At 45.1% G+C, this 24,238-nt stretch overlaps 1 protein-coding gene across 1 annotated transcript in view; it reads right to left on the bottom strand.

The window, feature by feature from the left end:
* The window catches only part of Lrig3 (leucine rich repeats and immunoglobulin like domains 3), a 50,801-nt gene extending 26,928 nt beyond the window's left edge, over positions 1-23,873 (bottom strand). Inside the window, exons 1-3 of the mRNA XM_032913386.1 lie at positions 22,914-23,873; positions 16,885-16,956; positions 16,613-16,687 (exon numbers count right to left, since the gene is read on the bottom strand). Of these exons, the coding sequence (XP_032769277.1) occupies positions 16,613-16,687; positions 16,885-16,956; positions 22,914-23,149 (383 nt within the window). The 5' untranslated portion in view covers positions 23,150-23,873. The remainder of the gene's footprint in view (positions 1-16,612; positions 16,688-16,884; positions 16,957-22,913) is intronic.
* Positions 23,874-24,238: the final 365 nt, after the last annotated feature.

Raw genomic sequence — 24,238 nt, 5'->3', positions numbered from 1 at the left:
AGGTCAGGTCAGACCCTAAGAATCAGGTCAAGCAATGGGATCTCCTGTAGGGAGAGGCCTGGGGCTTGCGAGTGACTGGGTGCAGTCATTGCTGGTGTCATACAATAGATACTTTGGCAGGAGTGGGTAAAAAACCAGCTGAAGGGCGGGCAAGAAGAGATGAGGGATGCCATGTGTGAAGCTTCCAAATCAATAGAGAGGACAGAAGATGACAGTGTGGTTCCATGGCAATGCTCTGCTTAGACGTTATGTTTGGGGGTCGTGTACCACCCCTCTGGCATTCTAGAGTGAAGCCAAGGCTTTGTTCCCTCCTGCACACAAGTTGGGGTTCCCCACTCTACAGCTCTGGGTCTCGGACCAAGTTCAACTCCAGAGGAGCTCCCATTCACTCTGTTACTCCTGTGTTTGGTGTCGGGTGTGAGGTACGAGGCTCCCTGTTGCACGGCAGGTATGAAGCATTTCGAATGGAAAGGACCAACAGCAACATTTCAGCATGCCCAGAGCTTGTGGGAAAACGGTGGCTCGCACTATCTCCACAAACTAGCAATGTGCTCCTTCAATCCCACACTCAGTAACCCAGGCGTAAACCCAGGCGGAGTCACTAACAGCAGATTACAACTGAGGCCAGGAAATGTACAATGGTCTCAGAAGCACTCAACACAAGCTGTGGAGTGGATTTAAATGCTGATTATTTACTTCCAGTGTAGAAAAGGGACTTTTAGAACGGAATCGTCTTTGTTGGTGAGGAGCAGGAATAGCAGGTGTTTTTTTTTCATACCGGAATTCCTGAACCAATCAAGCTCTTGCTCCTTGATAGGGAAGGAACCTCTGCCAATAGTTTCGACTGTCTCCAACCTATTGCGCCAGATGAAAGGCGGCTCAAGACCTCACAGGCCGAATGCGTCAGGGCGCGCCATCTTGGCTACGTAAGGAGGCTGTGCGCAGGAGGCTCTCTCCCTTTGAGAGGATGGGAAACTGTGTTTTAGATGTTGCAGGGACTCTCTACTTGGAATGTCTCACCTCACTTAAATCCCTCCAGTTCTATTTTTCTGCTGCCTCTAACAACTGCTGAACCTGTGGCCATTCCATGCAAACACCACCATGCAAGCACATTAAATATACAGACAGTCCAGCCTAGCCATGGGAAAACATTGATCTCCATGTACACTTATGAGCAACCAGCTTAACACCCTATATAAAGAAATCACAAGCTACTAATGAAAACACAGCATTGTCCAAAGACATTAAAGGGCATTTCCAACCTTACACACACACACACACTCCCTGCCCCACCATCCCCACCCCCTTTCAGGAAAGGTTTCCTTGAGCCTTCTTGAAAACTATTTTGGCTGAATCAACTAACTCCCCACAGGATCAGTCTTCTTTTAAAAGAAAACGTTGGCCGGCGAGATCTGAGTCTCTCCATACAGATGAAAATAAACAACAGCCTTTGCTCTGCCTCTGTGAACAAGATAACGAGGAAGTTTCATTAAGAGAACACACGTGTTCAGACTGGCCCGCTAGCACCGTGCCATCACGTAAGAGGGCCGACCAGTGGAAGCTTCTGGACAGAGTCTTGACTAAGAACCAATGCCGCTAACCAGCGAGGGAGCTGTGGTGTGAGGAGAAGACTGTCACTGCTTTTCAGCTAAGAGCCAGATCAACACGAAGTATAATTATCTTCTGGATCACGAGCGGGATAAAGATGGCTACAGCAAAGTATTTTAGCAGCGGTCCCACAATAATCAGCGCTGTGTAGGACTGCCAGGTATAACACACGTTAGGACGAAAAACAAAATCTGCGTCAAAAGCCCATTCACGCCACATACAACACAACCCTTCACTGGTCCCGGGTGTAAGCTCAGGTTGGTCCTCTGTGGGAACAGGAGTTGACAAGAGATTCTAAAAGAGGATGATGAAGGAGGAAGTTACTGCAAACTTGATTTAATGTGAAATAACTTAAGTGCAAAGTGCAATAAAGCCAATCCTGGGACCAGAGAGATGGCTCAGCAGGTAACAGCGCTTGTTGTCAAGCCTGGCTCTGAACCCTGGGACCCACATGGCTGCTCTCTAGTCCCCATACTGTTCCCTGACCTCCGCACACATGCTGTATGCATTCATGGGAAGAACAATCCATGCCTCAGTGCACCAGAAAATGCTCCACGCCCCTCTCTGTCCCCCAAGAGGGCAGGAAAGCAAACACACCCACGGTAACACATACGGAGCAACTGGCTCAAAGTTAAGGCCCTTTGATACAGCAATTCAAACTGTGGTGCCTGAGAGGACTTTAATCTCTTCCTGGTTCAATGTCTTGCTTTGCTGTACTTGGTGAACCCAGAGAGAAATGGAACGCAAAGATCTCACCCAGCCATCGCCAGCTGAAAAATCAAGATTTAGACGATGATGCACTGCGAACGACCAGGTTTGCTACAGAGGCTTCGGAAAAGACTCGCAGTGTCACCCAGCACTGTGTCTGGCTCCAGAGTCTTCTTTCACAATGTGCCCCTGTACCCCTGATCCTTACTGGTATCAGTTTATGCTCGCATTTTTCCCAGACCTCATCTCCCATTAGCTTCTCCACGTTTGGTAATGACGTGAGTCTGTCAGTTTGGTGGCACACTGTGTTCAGACAAGAAGCGGTTGTCCTTCAGGACCAGGAAGGCTCGGGGCTCACAGGAGGGGTGTTAGAAGCCAGGTCCCTTCACCCCAGTGTTGTTCAAACCTGAGCTAACATCAGAGCTGGAAGAGGGTCTTCTTGAGGCAGGGTGGTAGAGTTCTACACCACTGGGGTTCTATTCAGTGTGTGTGTGCAGGGGAAGATGGCTCTAAGAGTCTGTGTTTCTACCATGTTCTCAGGAGTGTCCTGCTGCTAGGAGTCCTGAGGCAGGACGACGGTCAGTCATCTTGAGAGGCCCTCCCTTCAAGCTTCCCTCCTCTCAGAGCTTCTTGTCACAGTCCCAACATGTTGAAATTTTACAGCAAGGTTCCACTGGAAGCCTTTTATCTTTATCTGGCACACAGTTTCACTGTGCTGGCACACAGTAGGCCCTGTGCTGGCACACAGTAGGCCCTTTCAAGAGATCTATGCTGCTTCTCAGTTCTCATTTTGGTTTTTTGGTTTTTTTGTTTTGTTTGTTTTTTTGTTTTTGTTTTGTTTTTTTGTTTTTGGTTTTTTGCTTTTTTGTTTTTTTTTTTGTTGTTTTTTTTTTTTTTTTTTTTTTTTTTTGTTTGTTTTTTTTTGGCCTATATCTTTCGTAAATCTCTTCCGTTCAATGTCTACCAATGTCTTTTGGTGGAACCCAACGCACAGAGGAGCAGTGCTTCCTTGGGCAGTATTCCCAACCTTCTCGATCCTCCAGCCTGCTCTATCCACACCTTTGTCCTTCGGTTCCCTCTCCCAGCACGATTATTTCTCTGTTAAAATGACTCTGTACTCTTACCTTCAATTTTACAGCCTGGTGAGTATTTGCACTTTCAACCTCCCGAGCGTTCTATCCTTGCATGTTTTCACCAGGTTCCTCTGTCTGTGGTGGATCTGGTTCCCCCGCTAGCGTGCCCACCTCCCTTCTTTCCACTTACTTTCAGACTCTAACTTTCAAAAGCAGCAGATATTCGTTCCTATTTCCTATATCCGTTCTTTTAAAAGAAAAAAAAAGACCTTACTAAAACCAGGCAGGGCAGAAGGCCCATGTCCTCCTAGCATTCGGGAGGCTGAGGCAGAAGACATTGGGTTCAGAAGCCGTTCTGAGCTATTCAGCAAGAACTTATCTCAAAACCAAAAACCAAACCAAACTAAAACAAAACAAAGTCAAAAGGGGGTTGGGTGTGGCTGTAGCTAAGGTGGCAGAGTTCTTGCCTCACAAGCACCATCTCTGGATCTGGTCTCCAGAACCACATACATAAAGCACAGTGGCACCCTCCATTAATCCCAGTTCTCAGAAGAAGAAAGCAGGACGATCAGAAGTTCAAAGTCATCCTCTGACAGCTAGGAAGGGCATCGAGGACATGAGAGCCTGTCTCATAAAGAAAGTAGGGAATATAAGCTCACTAAAGACTTCAGGTAGACATGTTGTTGAACGGTAAGCATCCACATAGGTGACACAGAGGAGCCATTTCCCGCTGGGGTGCCCTTGAGGGAGGTTTTCTTAGCAATCCTCCAGCCTGAGGATTATTACGGGTATAAGCATGATTGTCGCCTGAGAAAGCGAATGGAAGAGGAAACAATGTAACGTCAGCATTCATGTTTGACTCAGTTTCCCTGACTAAGACAAAGCCCTCCATCCCAAACTCTACACTCTGCTCAAGTTGTTCTGGACATAAACTTCCAATCCTGTGTTGTCAGATGCAGGGCAGTCGCTGGGCTGTGAGCCGGGAATGAGAATGCGGAGATCAGGTTACTTCTTATAAATATGAGTTTTAGCTTAATTGTCTTTTCAGTCATATGGTGCACCTCTACCTTTATAGGCTTTGAATCTCTGAAATATCCTGAGGATCAGTAGCACATGCACATGTGTGTACACACACATGAACACACGTGTGCACACACACATGCATTCTCACACACAAGAACACATGTACGTGTATATGTGTGTGTACACATGCATGTGCACATATATCACACGCACACATATCACACACACACACACACACACACACACACACACACACACACACACACACACACAGAGTAGCTCTCACTTTCTCCCTACTTAAGTCTACGATTTATCCATTTGCTTGCAAACTTTTTGTGATATTTTCATTTAGCCTGTTATCTTCTCTTTGTTCCTGTTGGTTTTTACTTTGGCTGTTTTCTTTTCTTTCTTTTTATTCCTCTCATTTTTAGATGGCTACATGAGGGAACAGAGCAGAGTAGATGTGCTTGGTGTAACATTCTTAACACACAAACTCAATCTACTCAGTAACACGATATTTACATTGTCCTTATCAGTGAGCAAATGATAGACCGCTAACTCTGCTTCCCGAACAAACTGCTTTATTGGCTGGTACAAGGGACTGTCACTTAATAATAAAAACAAAAGAGTGCCCCTGTTTGAAATGACAAGCCAATAACCAGGCATCATAGAGAGATTCAGTGTACATGTATACACCAGGCTAAATTAATTCTATTTTATTTTCTGATTTGGTTCACAAAGAAACAGGCAGAGTGTCTGGCTCTCAGAGGTCCCTCTGAGCAGACACAGAAAATGTGTTTGTGACCCCAGAGGCAGGCATGCTCACACCCCTGTTCTGCGTTCATACTGATAGTGAGCTCAGGGATACTTATCCTCACAGAGGCCCTCCTGAGCAGGACTGGCCAAGCCTGGAAGTCATGCAAGAAAGAGGCATGAGAAATTTAAGACTAGACATAGAAGGAGCCATGAACATAGGGATGCCTATTGTCTGGCACTGAGAAACTGAGGCAGGGGAACTAGGAGAGAGCTGGGTCTACAGAGTGAGACCCTGTTCCAACAAACAAACAATAGCACAAGGAACAATGACGGACAGAGGCGGTATAAAAATAAACAAGCAAACAACAAAACAAACTTACATTTAAAAGCATCAAATGCCCACCACAGAGAGGTAAGTTCTAGCAATCACAACCACAGAGTCTACCTCTCTGGAAATGGTGCTTACCAGAACATGCCTCCGCCCAAGATGATTTTAGGGGCTTCATGGAAAGATCCAAGAATTTCTCTTTCAGGGATTCTTTTATTCCCATAAAGAAAAGTGCCTCTTCCGGTTCCAAGTTATTACAATTGTGCAAGACATTAATAGAAAATTTTAAAAATGGGTTCCAACAGTTATATAACATATAAACCTGTTTCTAACTCTTTGCAAATTCTCTTTGATAATATACAGCATAGGGGGAAAGGAAAAAGAATAACTCAATGAACTGACTACCTGCCCAATTCTGTAAGCATATTTTCATCTTGCAAGAATCTTGCCACCTATTCTAGGCCGATGTTATGTGTGGGATTACAAAGAAAAAAAGTAACCAAATTCAAAGCCCCTCTTCTGTGACAGATAGACGTGCACATATACATACACATATATGTGTGCTCATATATATGTATATGTGTGTATTCGTTTTGACTATTGTACATTATATTTCTTTGCTATGAAAAATGTAAACTGCGCATACGTAACAAATTTGACAGTTCATGAATAAACACTAAACCTATTCTATGCTCTAAAGTACCTGAGGTGTGACTATTCCCTTAAAATCTCATTCAACCTTAGTCTACGGAGCCTTCTATATCCTGGCTGAAGACACACAGCAAGGGAATGAGACAGTCAGGCAGGTGGTATTAAGCGGTAGAAAGGAGGTGTTTGCATTTATAATTGCCTTCCCTTTCATGTTTTGAATTTTGTATTTAAGCAATTTTCATCCCAAAGAAAGAAGAGGCAGGCACTGTTGGTTACAACACTGTCTGATTGTTTTGGTCTCCAGCAAACAAGAGTCCTGAACCTTTGGCCTTCGGAAGCCATCACAGAAGCTGAGGTAAGAAAATGAAGAGGCGAAAGTAACCAGACCAGAATGGAGCCGCATGTTGAATCTTGCCACCCAATCAAGCAAAGCTCACTGGCTGGAACTTTGTTTTGTCTGTCTTGGCAGAACAAGTCTCACTTGGCATAGAGATGCTTCCTGGTAGAAGCCATCTCACTGCTTCAAAGCAGCACTTGAAATGGCTAACCCAAAGTGGGGAGGAATGAGAAAAGGAGGCAGGCTGTGGCAGCACAGAGCACTGTCGAAAGCGTTCTGTAGGGCATACTCAAGGGAGTGGAAGTCGATTCTAGGGGCTTCACCATAGACCACTGGGGAAAGATCGCCCAATAGGTCACTGCTGCCAAATCTAAAACTCTTGTTTTGAAGGGAGAAAAAGCAAGTTGAATAAGGAAAGACAAAATTCTGAGGTGGAAGACCAGAAAAGCTAACTGTACGGCTAACGAGGAGCAAGTCATCCATTCAGATCTCTATCCATCCAACAAACGTGTCCTACCGTGCACACCGTGTCATAATGGATATAAAAGTAGAACTGATATCAGTAGGGGGTCCATTTTGAAGGGAATAACAGAAATATAAATCATAAATACAGCAAGGAGAAATATATTTTCAGACACACTTAAAAATGTAAACAGTGGCTGGGTATGGTGAAACAGGCCTTTATCCCCACCCTCAGGAGACATAAGCAGACAGATCTCTCAGAGTTCTCAGCAAGCTGGGTCCACATACTGGATTCCAGAAGAGCCAAGGCTATGCAGTGAGACCCTCACTCAAAACAAAGAAGCAAACAAACAAACTCCCACAAAGGTGGTTCCTACGCTGAGGAATGGCAGGCAGCAAAGTGATCATCATGTGCAGGGTAAAGCAATGTAAAGACTCCTGGGGCTGGAACAACGAGGCCCATCCTTGGATCTAAGGGATGACTCCAGAGAGTGTCCAGTTTGATGAGAGCTCACAGAGCACTGTACATCTAGACGAAGATTCTGAGCTTGACCTACCACGCTGGGAAAGACTCTGAAAGCCCTTAAAAGCCATGTGACAATGAAAGACACACATTTTCAAATTCAGTCATTCTAAGCAGAGAATTGAAAATCCAGTTAAGCTTGGATTCTGGGGACAGGTTAGTTTAATGTGCAAAAGTGAGGGTAAACTCACGCTGTGGTTACCAATACAGCTCTGTGCACAGTAAATTCTTCTATGTACACGCTGTATGTAAACCCTTTAAAGCCCAATGGAAGAATTCCACATAAGGTATCGAGATGCTTATGTGTTTACTTTGTTGGGCTTTCCCTCCAGGAACACAACAGTACCTGGTTTCCACGCAGGAAAGAAGGGCAGGGGCCTCTAAAGCAAGCCTCCCTGCACAGGAAGACACCGGTCCATTTGTACATCAGCAGGACAGCGCCAGCTTGGGAGGAATTTTACAGTTGAGTTGGTCAAATTCCATCGTCTCCTCCGCAGCCAGATGTGGGCAAGCACTGGGTATGGTTTGTGCCCACCTAATCAAAACAAAGCTGTTGGCTTGACTCCCCTCAGAAACCTATGTTTTACTCTTGGCTACAGTTGATCCTCAAGTCTGTTAATTAATACGACAAACTAGCAACCTCTCTTCAAATATTGACTCAACGAGGGTTTTGGTTAAAACAACTATTTGTGTCTTTACTACCTAGGTATAAAATTATTCAGGTATGTTACTACTTGAAATTTTTATAATGGTTTGCCTTCCATACGTGACTTGATTTCTGAGCTATGAACCTATTAAAATCACTAACACTGTATTTAAAAGCTACAAAGTAAGCCCGATGAAGTCTTCAGATAAACTCGGTATCATATGGCCAAGCAACAGTATTTCAAGTGAACCCCAAACTAATCCAGGAGTCTGATTTTTGGAATGCATGAGAATGTGTAGTTAATATGGGTTGTTTTCACTATATAAATAACGGAACCTATGTTTCTCCAGACTTAAGATAGCATGACATCCCAGTGAAAACATCAGGTGTGGAAATATTCTAAGATTAAAAATGCAGTTAACAGCAAACCTAACCTACTGGCCATCCAAGCTTAGGCTAAACCTGTCTTAAAGCCGCTCAAACATATATTCACCTCTCACTACAGAGAGGCAAAACCATCTCACAGAAAACCTACCTTACAACTAGGTGTTGTCTCGTGTAACTTATTATATGCACTAAATGCAGAAAGCAGGACCGATGTTGGAGTGCACTCTTGAACCACTGTCCAGGCTAAATACTGAGCTGAAACACTAAGTTAGGGAGAAACTGTACTTCAATCTCAATTTGCTCCACTCTGGGCACAATCCAGAAGCCAATGCTCTGTGTCACTCCCAGAGAAGAACAAGCTCCGTATGGGCCTCTAACATACCCTAGGGCTTGGAATACAGAACAGCCATATGATCTGTGGGTGACAGGTAGGTCACAACTGTTGGTTCTCAAAGCCACGTATGATACTTGATTTTGAAAATGAACAGTATGTTGACTATCTAAAAAAGAGAGAGAAGAGAGAGAGAGAGAGAGAGAGAGAGAGAGAGAGAGAGAGAGAGCCCTAGAGTGAGAGGGAGGGAGAGGAGGGAAAGGGGGAGGAGAGAGAGGAGGGGGAGGAGGGGGAAGAAGAGGGGGAGAAGAAGGGGAGGAGAAGGAGGAGGGGACAAGTCCTACACTGTAGCCTTCCATTCTGCTGCTTAAAAAACAAGAAGTTAAGAACTCATCCTTGACTCCGTCCAAACCAGCCAATAAGACAGAACCTCCATGAGCTCATCCTCCCAACTCATCCACATTTTCTCCCTGACATTAATGTCTTGTCCAGGTAGCAATCTCTGCCCTAGAAGCCTGGGGTGCCCACAACTCCCTGGACATAACCCCCTCTCTTTGATGGTCTTTTACCAGCTTTCCTTTCTACTGCTCAGAGCCACTGCAGCGCACACACCAGACACTCTTTCCTTGCTCTCACTTATTACACAATTGACTTTGTTATTAGGGGATCATCCAATAAACAAACTTCAGTCATAAAAGTTATTACTGTCATCTTGTGCTTTATTCTGACCATGGCAAGAAGGCTCCAGATTCACTGTTAGTTCACTCTAAATATAAAGCACATCCTCTCTCTCCCTCGTCTACGGCTGCCAAGACAGTCCTTAAATCCCACCTTCCTCCTGTGGCCCTCGTGCTCAGGAATCCATGTTGGCCCACCGCCCTAGGCCTCTGCCCTGCAGCTGAGCCCACGCTGCACTGCAAGTGGTGGGTCTGTGCTGCTGGGGTTCCCCGAGGCCTTTCAAGTGAGGAATGCCATTTGATCCTCTGCGGGAACAGAGGAGATGGATGAGCAGACATCGCTGACTGCTTGTACTGATAAACAAAGAGGAATTAATTAAGTCTGCCTGAGGTCAGACAGGCCCTTCCTGTGAGCCAGACACAAACCTGTGCCTCCCAGCTCCAGCCCTAGTCACTCCTACCTCAGAAGGCTCTCTGTGTCTCATCCACTCGGAGTCTACCCAAATGGGACTTCCCTGGGCTGCTATAAGGACTGAGACCTCAGATGTGAGTCAGAGTCCTACACTGGTGTGAGATGTGACAGGTGCTACTAGGCTTCACAGACGATAAACTTGTAAGATGATGGTGGTGGTGGTGATGGTGGTGGTGGTGATGATGATGATGCTGATGATGCTGATGATGATAATTTTAAAAATCTCTGTGATGGATGGCTAATCTCACTAGTCATTAGTCAATCTGAATGGACTGGTAAATGCCTTGGAGGTTAGTGAGGAACACCTCGAGCTACATCTGAGAGGATGTCTGCAGGATTAACTTGGGAAGAACACCTGGCCCTGGGGCCCACAAAGAATGCAATGGAAACAGAGAAAACCTCTCTAGTGCTTCCCGGCCATCAACAGATTACCTGGCCCTCTCTGACATGTCGGACCCAAACCTCAAAACCCGAGTCAAAGGCGAGGACCTTGCTTCCTTGTCTTTGGGCGGCAAACAATTCTGTTACAGAGGCAAGAGAAGCTGGCTGACAATCTCCCTTCCGAGCAGTCTAGAGAACTCAAAGTCCCTGCCCCCCATGTCAAGGACCAACACTCCCCGGCACACTGTAGTGTTTTCTGTAGTTGTCTCTGCTGCCTAAGTCCCCACACCAAAAGAAAGTGTGTTTCTCACACCTTTCTGTGCCTCCAACACATCTCAGGTTCAATAGGACACATGATGGGATCTAACCGCTCATTACCCATGGCGGTTCGGAGGCCAGCAGTGGGAGTGGCCATCAGCACAGTCCTTAAACACAGTGAGGACTTTGGACAGAGTCTCTCTTCCTTGACCCAGGAATCCAATATGATTAAGTTTTTTTTTTCCCCCAGAATGAGACAGTTCAATTTTGTGGGATGTGTGTGTGTTTTATCTCTGCTGTGGCTTTCCAACTTGGAACTTGAGTGAGAGGCACAGTCACCACAAAAAACCTGTGTGTGACTTACAAAGGCAAAAGAGGAAGCCACAGAGTTCCACGTGCTACTTACTCTCCAACAGGCTCTCACCGAAGAAGAGTCGCATAATGAATCCTCAGCTACTTAAATTGCTTCTCTTATTCTTTTTAATTTGGTCTTTTTAATTAGCGTTATTGCTGTTGGTATAATTTATTATTATTACTTTACCAAGTATGCACAGTTGAACGCTATAAATATTTAGCCACAGGTTTAGACTATGTGTATACAAGGTCTGTCTGAATTATGCTAGTACAGGTGGCTTTCTATAAATATTCCCTAATTCATATGTTAATTAAGCACTAACTATACACCGTATACCTGTAGTAAGACATCGGCCACACAAGTCTCCTAACACGGAGAACAATAGAAACAAGATTATTGGATAACTAGGTAACAGATAGATCCACAAGGTGGGCAGGGTGGGGAGGGTCAGGGTGAGGCGGGGCAGGTTGAAGGATGAGCCCCAGACTCCAGCATACACTGTGAGGCCCTCACTCAAGTCTCACCTTCTCACTCAAGTCTCACCTTCTCAGTGAGCTCTTTTCTCTCTCTATCCCTTTACATTTTTACGGTTTATTTATTTATTTATTGTGGTGGTGGTGGGACTGTGCCACAGTCAGCCACAGTGTACTATGGGAAGTCATGGGACACCTTAAGGGAGTTGGTTCTTCTCTTCTATCCTGTAGGGTGTGGGGAATGAACTGAAGTTCTCAAGCTTGGCTACTGGCCTCCTCTTTAAACTGTCAATTTTCTTTGGCCACACCCACTTCTCAGACCCTTTCCTGCTTGAGTTTTCTCTCCAGGATCTACCCCGCTCTGTGGACAACTCCACATTTTTAGCCTGATCCCATGAGAAGGGGAGACATTCCTGCTAAGAGGGCAAAAATGTTTGTCTGTTTTGTTCATTGCTGGTCTCTGACCTTAGGGAACTGTAACCTGACACATAGTGGGTCTCTGTCAATATTGGCCTTTCCTGACCACATCAAAGGTCAGCTGCCAGGACTCACTAATCACACCTATATCAGAAGCCAAAGCCACCTTTTCCTTTGAAGCTGGCTTACCTATTGGTTTTTCTCTCACTCCTCAATGGAATGAAGTTCCACCATAAAAGAAAGGTTTTTGGGCTCTTCACTTGAAAGAGAGCCTGGCAGATAACATATATCCACTGCATTCTAGGTCAATGAATCACCTCCCTCCCCAACACCCATCACCAGGGGTATACCAGATGTCTTTCCCCGGCTTCTCTCCACAAATCCTCACAATGACTCTGGGAGACAGGTACTGCTATCATTCTCATTTTAAAGAAGAAAGAGGGCGGGCGGGCAGGCAGGCACACACACACACACACACACACACACACACACACACACACACACACACACCACAGTGGGTAGGGCCAGCAATGAATCCCAGGTCATTTGATTTGAGTTTTGCCAAGCATGAAGGGCCTTGCACAAGGCCGGCCAGCACTCCCAGCCTCAAGCTGTGCTTTTAACAACTATTCTAGTGGCACGACCCTCCACGGATCTCCAAGGCACCTTCCACACCAAAGATGGACTAATGTTTTCTTTTTTTTCTTTTCTTTTCTTTTTTTCCTTTTTGATGTTTTCACACATTACAATTAATCATCGAACTGTTAACATGTCTTCAACAGCTCTCTACTGAAGCCGGTGTTTCAAAGTGTTACCAACAAAGTTAACCAGTACCTATAAACACGGCAAAGGGATAGCTCAGTCAGGAAAGCGCTGGACAAGAAGATCTCAAAACTTGACAACCAGCCAAGTTCACCAGCTGAATTACTCCGGGCAACTCTAGACCACTCATCTCAAATGATGACGATGACGATGATGATGATGATGATGATGATGATGGATGGTGGTGGTGATGATGATGATGATGTGCAGGATGAGGGAGATACCAATACTGCCCTCAGGTTTCCACGTGTGTGTGTGTGTGTGTGTGTGTGTGTGTGTGTGTGTGTGTATGTGGGCACACACACACCGCTGCACATAAGAACTCGTAAAAAGATGACAATGTCCTCTTAATTGCAACACTGATCTGACTCTTATTTCAGAAATATGTATGTCATAACTGATTAGAATCCAGAGGACAGATGTGTTATGACAGACGTTCCTAACCCTGTCCCACCAAATGGGGTCAGAGAATGTCCATTTTAACTCCAGGGGCACCTCTGACAGCCAGTGAGTTAACAGTTTCCATCTCTCGGACACGTGGCAAATGTCTTCAGGTCAGGCAAAACTATTTAAGCCATCAGCATCAAGACTTGAGCAGCCCTGTTTAAACACTGTGATGCACAAATCAAATCTCCCTCGCTCATGTTTCAAAAGGGCTTAGAACATGGATAAGTCACACCATGCCACATGAAGCAGAGACGAGCACGAGGTCAACACTTTTACTCCAAGGTGTACTCAAGTTGAGAATTATTACATTTCTAAAAACCAAACCAATCCTGCCACAGCTATGTAATGATTTGAGGAAGAGAGAAATCAATGAACACACACACACACACACACACACACACACACACACACACACACACACGGCACATGCTTGCCCCAGCATATCGCTGTGATCTGAGCAGTCTAGTTAGTCTTTTGCATTCTAAAAGATCTGATATCATGGTGGAGATAAGCTATGTTAAGAGGATGTTCAGGGACTCTCCAGCCAGCATCCCCTGTTACTCATATCATACCAGGTTTCTGAAGAGAATGAGTTTGCCTTTGCACATGGGAGGCCATTGGATCCAGCATTAGCTCTTGTCTCCTCCAACTCCAAACAGAGACAAATATTTTACCAGTTAATCACCTCCGAAGCCAGCTACCCCAACTGGAAAGGTCCCATGGCACCGAGAATAACAGTATGAAGCTGGAGTATTAAATCTGTGTTCTTAAGATGTATAATATACAAAGATGATAATATAAAATATATATCACAAATATGATTTTATGCAAAGATTGTGAGATCCTTAGACCTACGGCTTAGCTTAAGACTCCAACTATTTTTTTTTCTTTTTATATCATATAAATAGCCTAGAAAAATGTTTTCTTCCCCAAAAAAATGTAGGAAAAAAAAGGGGGGGAAAAAGTAACAAAGGTCAAACAGTTTTAGAAACTACTTTGAAAAATGCAGTTTAAATATAGAGCTAAGGCAAGTACTAAAACTGAGTCACATCGTGTGGTTTAATGCTTTTTGGTTTTTTTTGGTTTTTTTTTTTACAATTTCAGAAATGTATTTAACACTTAGCTGAGATTACTTTCAAGGGTTTCTCTATAAAGGAAAATGTTCTATCTATACAATGTGATGCAGAGGATATTAATGCTTTAGAAATAACTATATATTGCAATATTCAGAAGAGCCCTCAGGAGAAAAATAAAACCTTTTGTTAAAAAGAAACCACCAAAGAGGTAAAGTCTTCAAGACTTTTCTTCATGGGCATAAAGACTCCTTTTCAGTCTCCATATTGTATGAGCAGGCTCCTCACATAAATCACCACCCACAGGGGTTTCCTAAGCTAAGCAATAATTGGGCCTCTCATTATGTGAGAACAAAACTTTGGCTGCCCAGATGTACTATGACCAACAGGAGGGAAAGGAAGTGAGATTATTGAGGCTAATTTGACACACAGCCTCACTAACGCCAAACACATACAGAAACAGCATGTGGAAGATTCGTAACTTTCTGGCTTCATTCTGCCCTCTAGTTTTCTAGCTACACGTGATGGTATTCAAGTTGCTACTTAGTTCCAAGATGTAACTAACGTCCTTGCCTGATCTTTGGCTTCGGAACTTAAGCCATGCTAAACTACAGGCTGTTACCCTACCCTAGCAGAGCAAAAAAATAAAAATAAAAACCAACCCACACTGCCGACCCCCCCCCCACGCCCCAGCCACCACTGTGCCAGGCTCTTGAGCATGTTGATAGAATCTGCCAAAACACAAGACAGAGATGACAGGATAGAGGGATTCTGAAGGGCCCCCTTGGTCAAAAATAACTCCGATGCTGCAAGATTTCTTCCACTCCCATGCCAATAAAACGTGAAGAAAATAGGTACTAATACTAATACGAAAGCTTTGCTTTCCTTTTTCTTTTTTAATTCAGTGTTTATTTGACAAATACCAAGTGCCTTTTCTTTCCTTCGTCTCTGGTTCTGATCCGTGGTGAAACCACATCAGTATCAAATGCCACTTAGTTCTTACTCAAACAGAAGACAGCAGACAGGGCGGCTGCAGGGTGACTTGGCTGACCTGGGCCTTCAGTAAAAACAAACCACTATAAATCACCAGATGGAAGCAATTGGAGAGTGATCACTTTAATTGATTGACCAGCCCGCCAGAAATTTACTATATAACTCCAACCCTCCCAACACCCTTTACTAGGGGAAAAAAAAGAAAGAAAGAATAGTGGTTTTTATCAAATCACATAAAGAACATGTTTTAACTTTAGAGACAAGGAAAAATTTTAATGACTTAGGCTCAAAATGGGAAATGGCTTGATTTTAGAAATTAGACCTGGAACATACGAAATGCTACTTCTAAATGTTGCAAAGACAAGATGGTCCCAAAACTGACCTCAAATGCATGAATTTATATCTGCACTGAAAATACAGAAAATTTGACGAAATTTCAATTTTATCAGAAAACTTTGCAAACTAACATTTGACTTCACTTACTGATCTAACTACCGTTGTCCACATTTTCAGCTGTGATTTCTAACCCTGATTCCAACACCAAGAGCCAGGCTTAAGAGGTGGTTCAAGGTGGCTCAATTCCCAGCACTCACACCCGGCAGCTGGTAACGGACCCAGGGCACCTGGTGCCTTCTTTTGGAATCTAAGGTCCCTTGTACTCACATTTGCACAAATACACATTCACACATTGCTAAAAGTAAAGATGCCTCAATGGCATATAACCAACTCCCATGGTCCTCATGCAGTAAGTCTGATCATTCTTTACAAACGTTACTGTAATGCACAGTTGCTATGCCAACCACTACGCAATGGCGGAATTTAAGTTCTGGTCTACAGACTATAAACCAAGCTCAGAGTAGCCCTTCTGAATCCTCGAAGTCAAGTTAGCACATATAAAGTGTAAAGTATTTTTTTGTTGGAAGGATGTTTGAGGGAGTTGTAGTTTAATGGGCTGCCTAGCAAGCAAGACTCTCTGGGTCCCATCCCCAGCATCATAACTAAGTGTATAAACAAACAAACAAACAAATGCTTGAGATTTAGAATTGGAAATAAGTTAACCTATAGAGGTCTTCTTTGTTCTGCCTTGGGAAGAGTATTCAAAGTTTGCTTATAAGAACTGCATTAGTCCACACAGATTAGTAGTTCTAAACCCTGTAATGCTGCAACCATTTCTTAGAGCTCCTCATACGGTGGTGACTCCTCCCCCAAACATAAAATGACTTCATTGGTACTTCATAGCTGCAATTTGCTACTGTTATGAATCACAATGTCTGTATCTGATACGCAGGATATCTGATATATGACACCCCTCCCGCACACAAAGGGGTCGAGACCCACAGGTTGAGAACCACTGATCTAGAGAGACTGGCCGCTCTTAGAAACATACAGGAATGATGCTGGATTCACTTACAAGGACAGCTGTCTAATGTTCGCAGAAACTGGTCCCAGGTTTGGGATGGTCTCTAATTCATTGTTGTTCAGCTTCCTGCAGATGCCAAAAGAACAGAAAAAGCCAATTAGATCATCTGAAATCCAGATATGCAAACATCTTACAATATTTAAAGACATCACCCAAGGTAAAAGTTTGAAGGACCGTTCTTATCATCCAAAGGCTCGTCCCATGAAATGGTCCCGGGGGAAACACTTTATGCAACCCTCAAGAGAGAGATAAGTAGGACTCACACTTCTTGAAGGCTTTGAAGGTGGCTCAGGGAACTCGCTTGGATAAAAGATAATCTGTTGTGACTCAGGTCCCTGTAAGAAAACAAAAGTCATTATTACAAGTAGTTTCTTAAATGTCACTGACATCATTTAATGACCCACTAGGCAGAGTGGGGGCTTTGTATTCTATCAACACCAGTGACAAGCAGAGAAATAATTGGACCATTCTGTCCACAAATTAAATGGCAACCAAATGCCAAAGTCAAAAAACGACAAACTCTGAGGACAGAATTAGTTTAAGAGGCTGGCAGATTCAAGTCCTTGAAGCCCACAAACATTTTAGGAGATGTTTTCTGGCATTTGGTGAACAGATCTTTTGTGAACTGTGCTTTGCTTCATCCTCTCCCCCTTCCCCCTCCCAACCTGATACAGTGACATCATAGACTATGAAAAGTGGCTAATTAGGCAGGTTTCTGAAACAAGGACTCCGAAGAAACACGTTTATTATCACAAAATTAAGTACCAATGTCCCAACTGCAGTCAAAGAGAACAGAGGTTGACATCCTCCGGTATTTACTTGTTTCAGTGTGTTAAAGGGCTAGATTCTTGGTGGAGTGTGTGTGTGTGTGTGTGTGTGTGTGTACACGCCCTTGAAAATACATGCTCAAAAGAATAGTCCACAGCCTGAATCCTCTCTTTCTAGAATTTGGATGTAAACACCCAGCAATGCAGCACACTAACTAACCATCTAATAATGCCTGGCCAATGCTACAAGCATCCTGTGGACATATTTTAGACATTAAAAGAAATGTGCTTCTTACCCAGGCTCAGTCAAACTTAGTTAACAATTCCCACAGCCAACCAAACACTAAAAGTAGCAAACTCCTGTCTATTGTTCTGGGCTGGAAAGTCTACTCAGCACCAAGATCCGAAACAAGGAACAAAATCCAACAAATGCTTCAACACCCTGCCTGCAGGCCGCTGCCAAACTCGAACACTGGAGATGAAATGGGCAGAAGAGCTGCTGGAAACCAGGCTCCAAAGCGTGGCCGGAAGCTCCTCTCAGGAAGCCGAGAACTGATCCTAAGTTAATTCTTCAGTGTTTAAAATAAAGATTTTTTTTTTAAATAACCAGAGTGTTAGGTAATTAAAGTTAGTTGCTGACAAGCGCCAGCCATGTAACGTACATCAGAACGCGCTCCCACAAACAACAGGAAAACAGAAATCACACACTCTGAGAAATAATGTTCCTTTTTGCTTAGTCGACAATTCAAAATTAAGGATACTGTCATTCTCCAAGTTTTTTGTTTTGGGAGAAAGCCCTGATTTCTGTATTTCACCTTAAAACAAAATAAAAAAGAACTTGCAAAGATTTTATTTAAGCCCTGTTTGCCTAAAGACCTACCAGACAGTAACAGACATGAGTAGATTTGTTCTGGTGGAGTTATAACATGAAGGGGGGAAAATCTGGCTCAGTTTTAAACTATAAAAATCCTGCAATTACAACCACTGCTGTGCACGCTCACCACGCTGGCTGGAGCCAGACACTTTCCCTCACAGGCCAACCCAAGTCCATCTGGAGTTCATCAAGGAAGCCGTGAGCCCAACAACTCACGTAAGCAGTCAAACAAAACCTGTGTGCTTTAGCACCCCAGACAGTCACAGATTGCCCACAAGCTTTAAAACACAACCAAGAAAAGAGCCCTCCACCTGGGACTTCGGCCTCCCTGCACAGACAGTCATTTGGAGCCACTCAGCTCAAGAATGCTGAGCCCGCCCCCACCCAGCATTGTTTCCTCCGTAGGAAAGCACAGGGGGACCGATCTGGTATTTACATTTAATACAGCTAATTTTCTTTTAAATTAAAAGAAAGAAAAGGAAAGCTAAGGACTGCCCTCTGCTCCCTGGAAGGATTATTTCACAGGGAGACACTGGGAGAAATGAGATTTGTGTGCTCTTAAGTTTTCCACCAGTAACGGGGTTGAGATTCCCGAAACAAAAGACCTTTGAACTGGGAGCAGGCCTTGAGTCCAGTGCACATTCTGGGGACACTGGTTGCATGTGTGTCGTGTGCCCCCTCCCCCCGAAGATGCTGGCAGCTGTATGTATCTCAGCTATTGCAAATGCTTCCCTCCTGAGCTCTGTGTGCTATTACAGCCACATTATATGTGGGAGAAAAAAATGCTTCTAAAGTGACTTTTACTGCTAAACGCTTAAAGCCACGAAACTTTTAACTTACCTAAATTTAGATTTTAAAGTAATATACGTTTCAGAAACAATTACCCTCCTTTTAGAGGCTAGCACGTCTCCCTACATCTTCCCTATATTGTTATGACTGGAGCTCTAAAGAGAGATGTGGAGATACAATGTTTCCAGTGTGTCCTTGAACCCAGGAAAGTAACTGGTCAGTAGATTATCCTTAGATGAAGCTCCGTGAAAGAACATCTTCTACAGGAAACTTTAAAAAAGTCAATAGATAGGAAAGGTGGGGAGGCGCTAACTATTTACCCAGAAAGCCATGGGGCATAGGCCTAGAAAAATCAAACCCTCCTGTATATTGTAGAGTCACTCTCCATTTTATCAAGTCAAGGAGCATATGTGAAAATTGTTAATTTTACAACATTTGGTTCTAGCTATCATTTTCTTTTTTCTAAGCATTTGGACATATGACTTCCCAATTCAAATTTGAAAACACAAATACAGCGTAGCTTCTTAATCAATCCCACAGGGGCCTGCCAAGCTGCTAACTCAGCAGAAATATGGAAAGCCGAAAAAACAAAGAGGCAGGCTGTAGCTGCTTTAAAACACCGATCCAAAGCGACTCATAAATCAGCCTGCTATGCTCCAGTTTTGGTCTGGAAAATATAGAGAAACAGCTGTGGAAAACATAAGGTCTACTACTCCCTCCCCACCCCCCACAGTACCCTGTTCCCGAAGATTCCTAACAGGCAACACCAAAGAAGTCACAGGAGTACGAACTACCTTTCGGACTTTCTCCTCAGCCCTGTTAAGAGCTCCAACATTTCTGCGTGATAAGATAAATCAACTGAGACTCCAGCTAGAATTTAGTAACACTTGAGGTTCCAGTTGGCAATCAAACAATTCGCCCCCCTTTGGCTAAATAACGTTATTTTAACAACCCCCTTCTTTGGCTTCAGAGCTCTGGAGAGGCACAAGGCTCTTTGAGTGAGGCTCCAGCAGTAACTTTTTTAACAGCGACTTTCATTAAAGAACTGCAGGTTCCCTCTGAAAGCAGAAGCAAGTACAGAGTTATTATTGTTTAGCTCCAACTTCTCAGCTTTCCACACAAGGCTCTCCTATGGCAATAATGGACAACTGGGTGGCACACAGTGCGCGCATGTGCACACACACACACACACACACACACACACACACACACACACACACACACACACACACACCACACACACCACACACACACACACACCACACACACACACACACACACACACACCACACACACACACACACACACCACACACACACCCCACACACACACACCACCCACACACACACACACACACACCACACACACACCACACACACTCCCCACACACACACACACACACACACACACACACACACACACCACACACACACACACCACACACACCACACACATACCCCACCACACACACATCCCACACACACACCCCACACACACACCCACTCCCCCCCACACACACCACACACAACACACAGAACACACACCACAACACACACACCACACCACACATTACATACATACACCATACAACACACACCACACACATTACACACACATACATCACACACACACATTACACACATACACCACATACATCACACACACACTCAATACACACACATCACATACATCACACACAAACCACCACCCCCTCTCTCTCAGCACAGACATTTCCTAACTTGTAGATTCAACAAAGGAAACAAAAGACCACAGCATATTCTTCTGAACTTTCTCAGAAACTCTTCCAAAGACAAACGTCTGCTATTTTAATAACCCAAGGAAGGAGGGCTGCAGTGAACAACTGCATTTTCTTTTCACTCCCCGGTCTCGGAAGCCATTTACTTAAGGGCTTTTGTAATCATGTAAGATTTAACTAGGAGCAACTCACACCTCCGAGGGCAATACACAAAATAACAGGGGAGAAGGACTGCATGTTTTGCCTTTTTTACTCTTCTCTGAGGTGGGGAACAGGCCTCTGAGAGTAAACAAAGGAAACACTGACAATAAAGAACCAAAGACCACATGGCTTGGTGATGCCTCCAAACATGGTCAGAAGTCACAGAAGTCACAGGAGTACAAGGATGGAAAGGCTGTTTGATGAGCGATCACAGCGGGGCTTCTGACAAGAGACCCAGCGCTTATTTATACAAGTGGAACGTATTTTCACATACGTTTAAGGAATGCAGACGTGTATTGAGACAATTTACTACTGGCGGAAATGTAATTAAAGACTGTGCTAACCAAATAAACTGTAATTTGTTTTTAGTGTGCCACCAAATTATCTGCAAAACAAAATCCTAATTAGGTCAGCTCCCTTTAAGAACGTTTAAATAGGTATTGAATCCTCCTTTTGATTCAACTCAACTTCCAATCAAGGTCCACACAGTTCTCTGAACTCCATCTACATTCAGTGGGCCACCTGTCATTGAGAAACTACTGGGTAAAGTCAGCCTTAGTAAGTATTTCTAAAGGCACTGCAGGTCTTAGCTTTCTAAAGGCACTCCAGGGAGACAAGGTCTTGGGATTCCCCCCTCACCCCCTCTCTCATCCATAGATGCCCACCTCCAGGCATTCAAATACTTGATTCCATGGGCTGTCAGTAGAACTATCCCCATTGCCTTTCACGAACTCAGCGGCATGACCCCCCACCCGGCAAGAGGCAATTGAATGGAATTAGCCACAACTAATTGAAAGTCTTCCTGCTTCAGGCTCAAGCCTTTATCTCCCCCTTTCACGAGTAATAAAAGCTGCTACATCAGACATTCCATAATCAGCCATTAAATATCAATCCAGTTCTCGTTAATTCTATTTCCTTATTAAACTCCCTTTTAAGAGAGCGTGTCGTTTGATGGTCAACAGTTTATAACTGATGGAAGAATTTAGGTTGGGACACTGGGTCAAAACCACGATTTCTTAAGCCGCTCGGCCACTATTATCAAGACCTACGATTGTTTAACAGCTGAGAAGGTCTGCTAGGCCTAAATTTGAGAATCTTAAGTATGAAGTGATCTGATTTCTCTTAAACGGGACAACTTTTTTTTTTTAAGTACAACTTTTGCTTTTTTGCTTATGGCTTAAACGCCCCCTCCAATTTTAACAAAATTAGGGGTTGGGAGAGAATAAAGAGAGCTGACATTTGTAAGGACTCGCATTTCCAAGTAAATTATATTTTCTTCCGTGTTCTTCCACACAGTTGGCAGCGACTTCGGGTTTTCTGGCTTCCCAGCTAAAATCCTCCAAACAGTACTCAGCACCGGCTCTAAACTTCCCCGAGATCTCGGTTCAGAAAACCTATTTCCCTTGCTTATCTACCCAATCAGTCTTCGCACCCAACTTCTCACCGGAACCAAGACGCATTCCAAAGTGGCCCAGGAGCGAGGCTGATGGTCTGCTAATGTGAAGTTAAGCACAGCGGAGAGAAAAGTCTGTGCACCTTAGCTTCAGCAAGGGTTTCTAAGAGAAAGGCGCGCCTGCAGTGACTGTCTCGGGACAGGCAGGGACCCTAACTACTGAGAAGTTACAATTGGGTCAGTTTCCTACATAAACTCAGAATACTTCAAAGTACGGGGTCTCGCAGACTGGCTCCTGCGGCCGCAGGAGTCGGGTCTGCAGGCCGGCAAGTGGCGAGCCAACAACCCACCTGCGCGGAAGCCGAGGGAGACAGAGTCTCTCCACGGGGCTCCGCTGGAGGCCTGGGCGCTGCACCGTGCGCCCTGAGCCATGGGCCTCGGCGGACTCTTCTCGTCCCGCACCCCTGGCGGACCTGTCCCCTCCACCCCACCGGAATGATACTGATACTCACAGCCGTGTGACCCAGGACGGGAGAGGATCGGGAAGGCGAATCAGCCGCCGGCGGCTGCAGTCCAGCAGATCCCCGAGGCAGTGGCAGGCGGCTGGGCACGGGCGCCGCGTAGCTTCGTCCGAGAGCTGCCCGGGCGCCCCGTGGCCTCCGCTCCCTGCCGGGCCCGCGCGCCCCAGCCCCGCGCAGAGCAGCAGTCCCAGCGCCGCAGCTGCCGCTCGGAGCCCGGGAGCACCCATCGCCCCGCGCCCCGCCGCCTCCGGTTCGGCCGGGAGCTCTGCAGCCTCGAGTACCTCCAAAAGCACCGACTCACAGACCGGGCTGGACACGCCGATCACCGCCTCGTGTTCCTGGCCGCTCAGACCCGGCACGGAAGGCCTCTCATGCCTGTGCACAGCGGAAGAGCTAGCAGCGGAGGATCGGCAGCCACGGTGAGAAGGCAGCCCGAGCGGCGTCCGAAAGCGCGATCGCACGCTGAGAAACTTTTCCGCCTGCGGCGGCGGCCGGGCGCGAGGTCCCGGCACGGCGGAACGGCAAGGCGGGGCGCGGAGGCGGGCGCGCGCCCATTGGCCCGCCAGGCACCCGCGGCCACGTGACAATAACAAGGCTCCAGCCCCCGGGCCGGCGCCCGGGAGAAAGTGGCGCTGAGATTGTAGGAAATTCCGAGTTACATTTTCCAGCGTCTGCAGCCAGCAGTCTCCGCTATGTCCTGGGAACCATAGATCAGATGGAATGGGAGGGCAAGAGCGAGCCAGCGAAGGATTGAGCTGGCTGCTGCTTAGAGCTGCAGTTACTTAGGGGAGACTTTAGGGGATACAGTTAAAGTAGTTGTGGTGTTCGGAGGCCTTTCAACTCCTAGCGAGAGAACTGTGTCGATCGTTGTACTATTGGCCGATGAAACAGTGGCTTTGATGAAAACAGTTTAATATCGGTACCAGTGGAGTCTTTTATGCGCATAAATTAGATATATGTAAGGTATATGTGTGTGTGTTTGTATATGATGTACATTCATTGCCTGTCAGCCCAGCACTGAAAGACAGGCTGGCGGATCTATGAGTTTCTGGCCAACCAGGACAATACAGTGAGACCCTGTCTCAAATGTAGGTGCCTATGGAAGGATGGATGGATGGATGGATGGATGGATGATGAACAGACAGAAAACATGATTTTGAATATGGTAGTTTGGTTTATAATGGATGGAGCTGGAAGGAGGTGATAATAAATTAATAAATAATTAAATAAATTAATAAGAGAGATAGTAAATTAATAAATCCAAGTTGGCAATCAGGTTCCAAGCAATAGCTAAGAGGAATAAAAGCAGCCACACT

Source organism: Rattus rattus, chromosome 1 (assembly GCF_011064425.1).
Source record: "Rattus rattus isolate New Zealand chromosome 1, Rrattus_CSIRO_v1, whole genome shotgun sequence".
NCBI lineage: Eukaryota > Metazoa > Chordata > Mammalia > Rodentia > Muridae > Rattus > Rattus rattus.
This window is presented reverse-complemented; position numbering and strand designations above follow the sequence as displayed.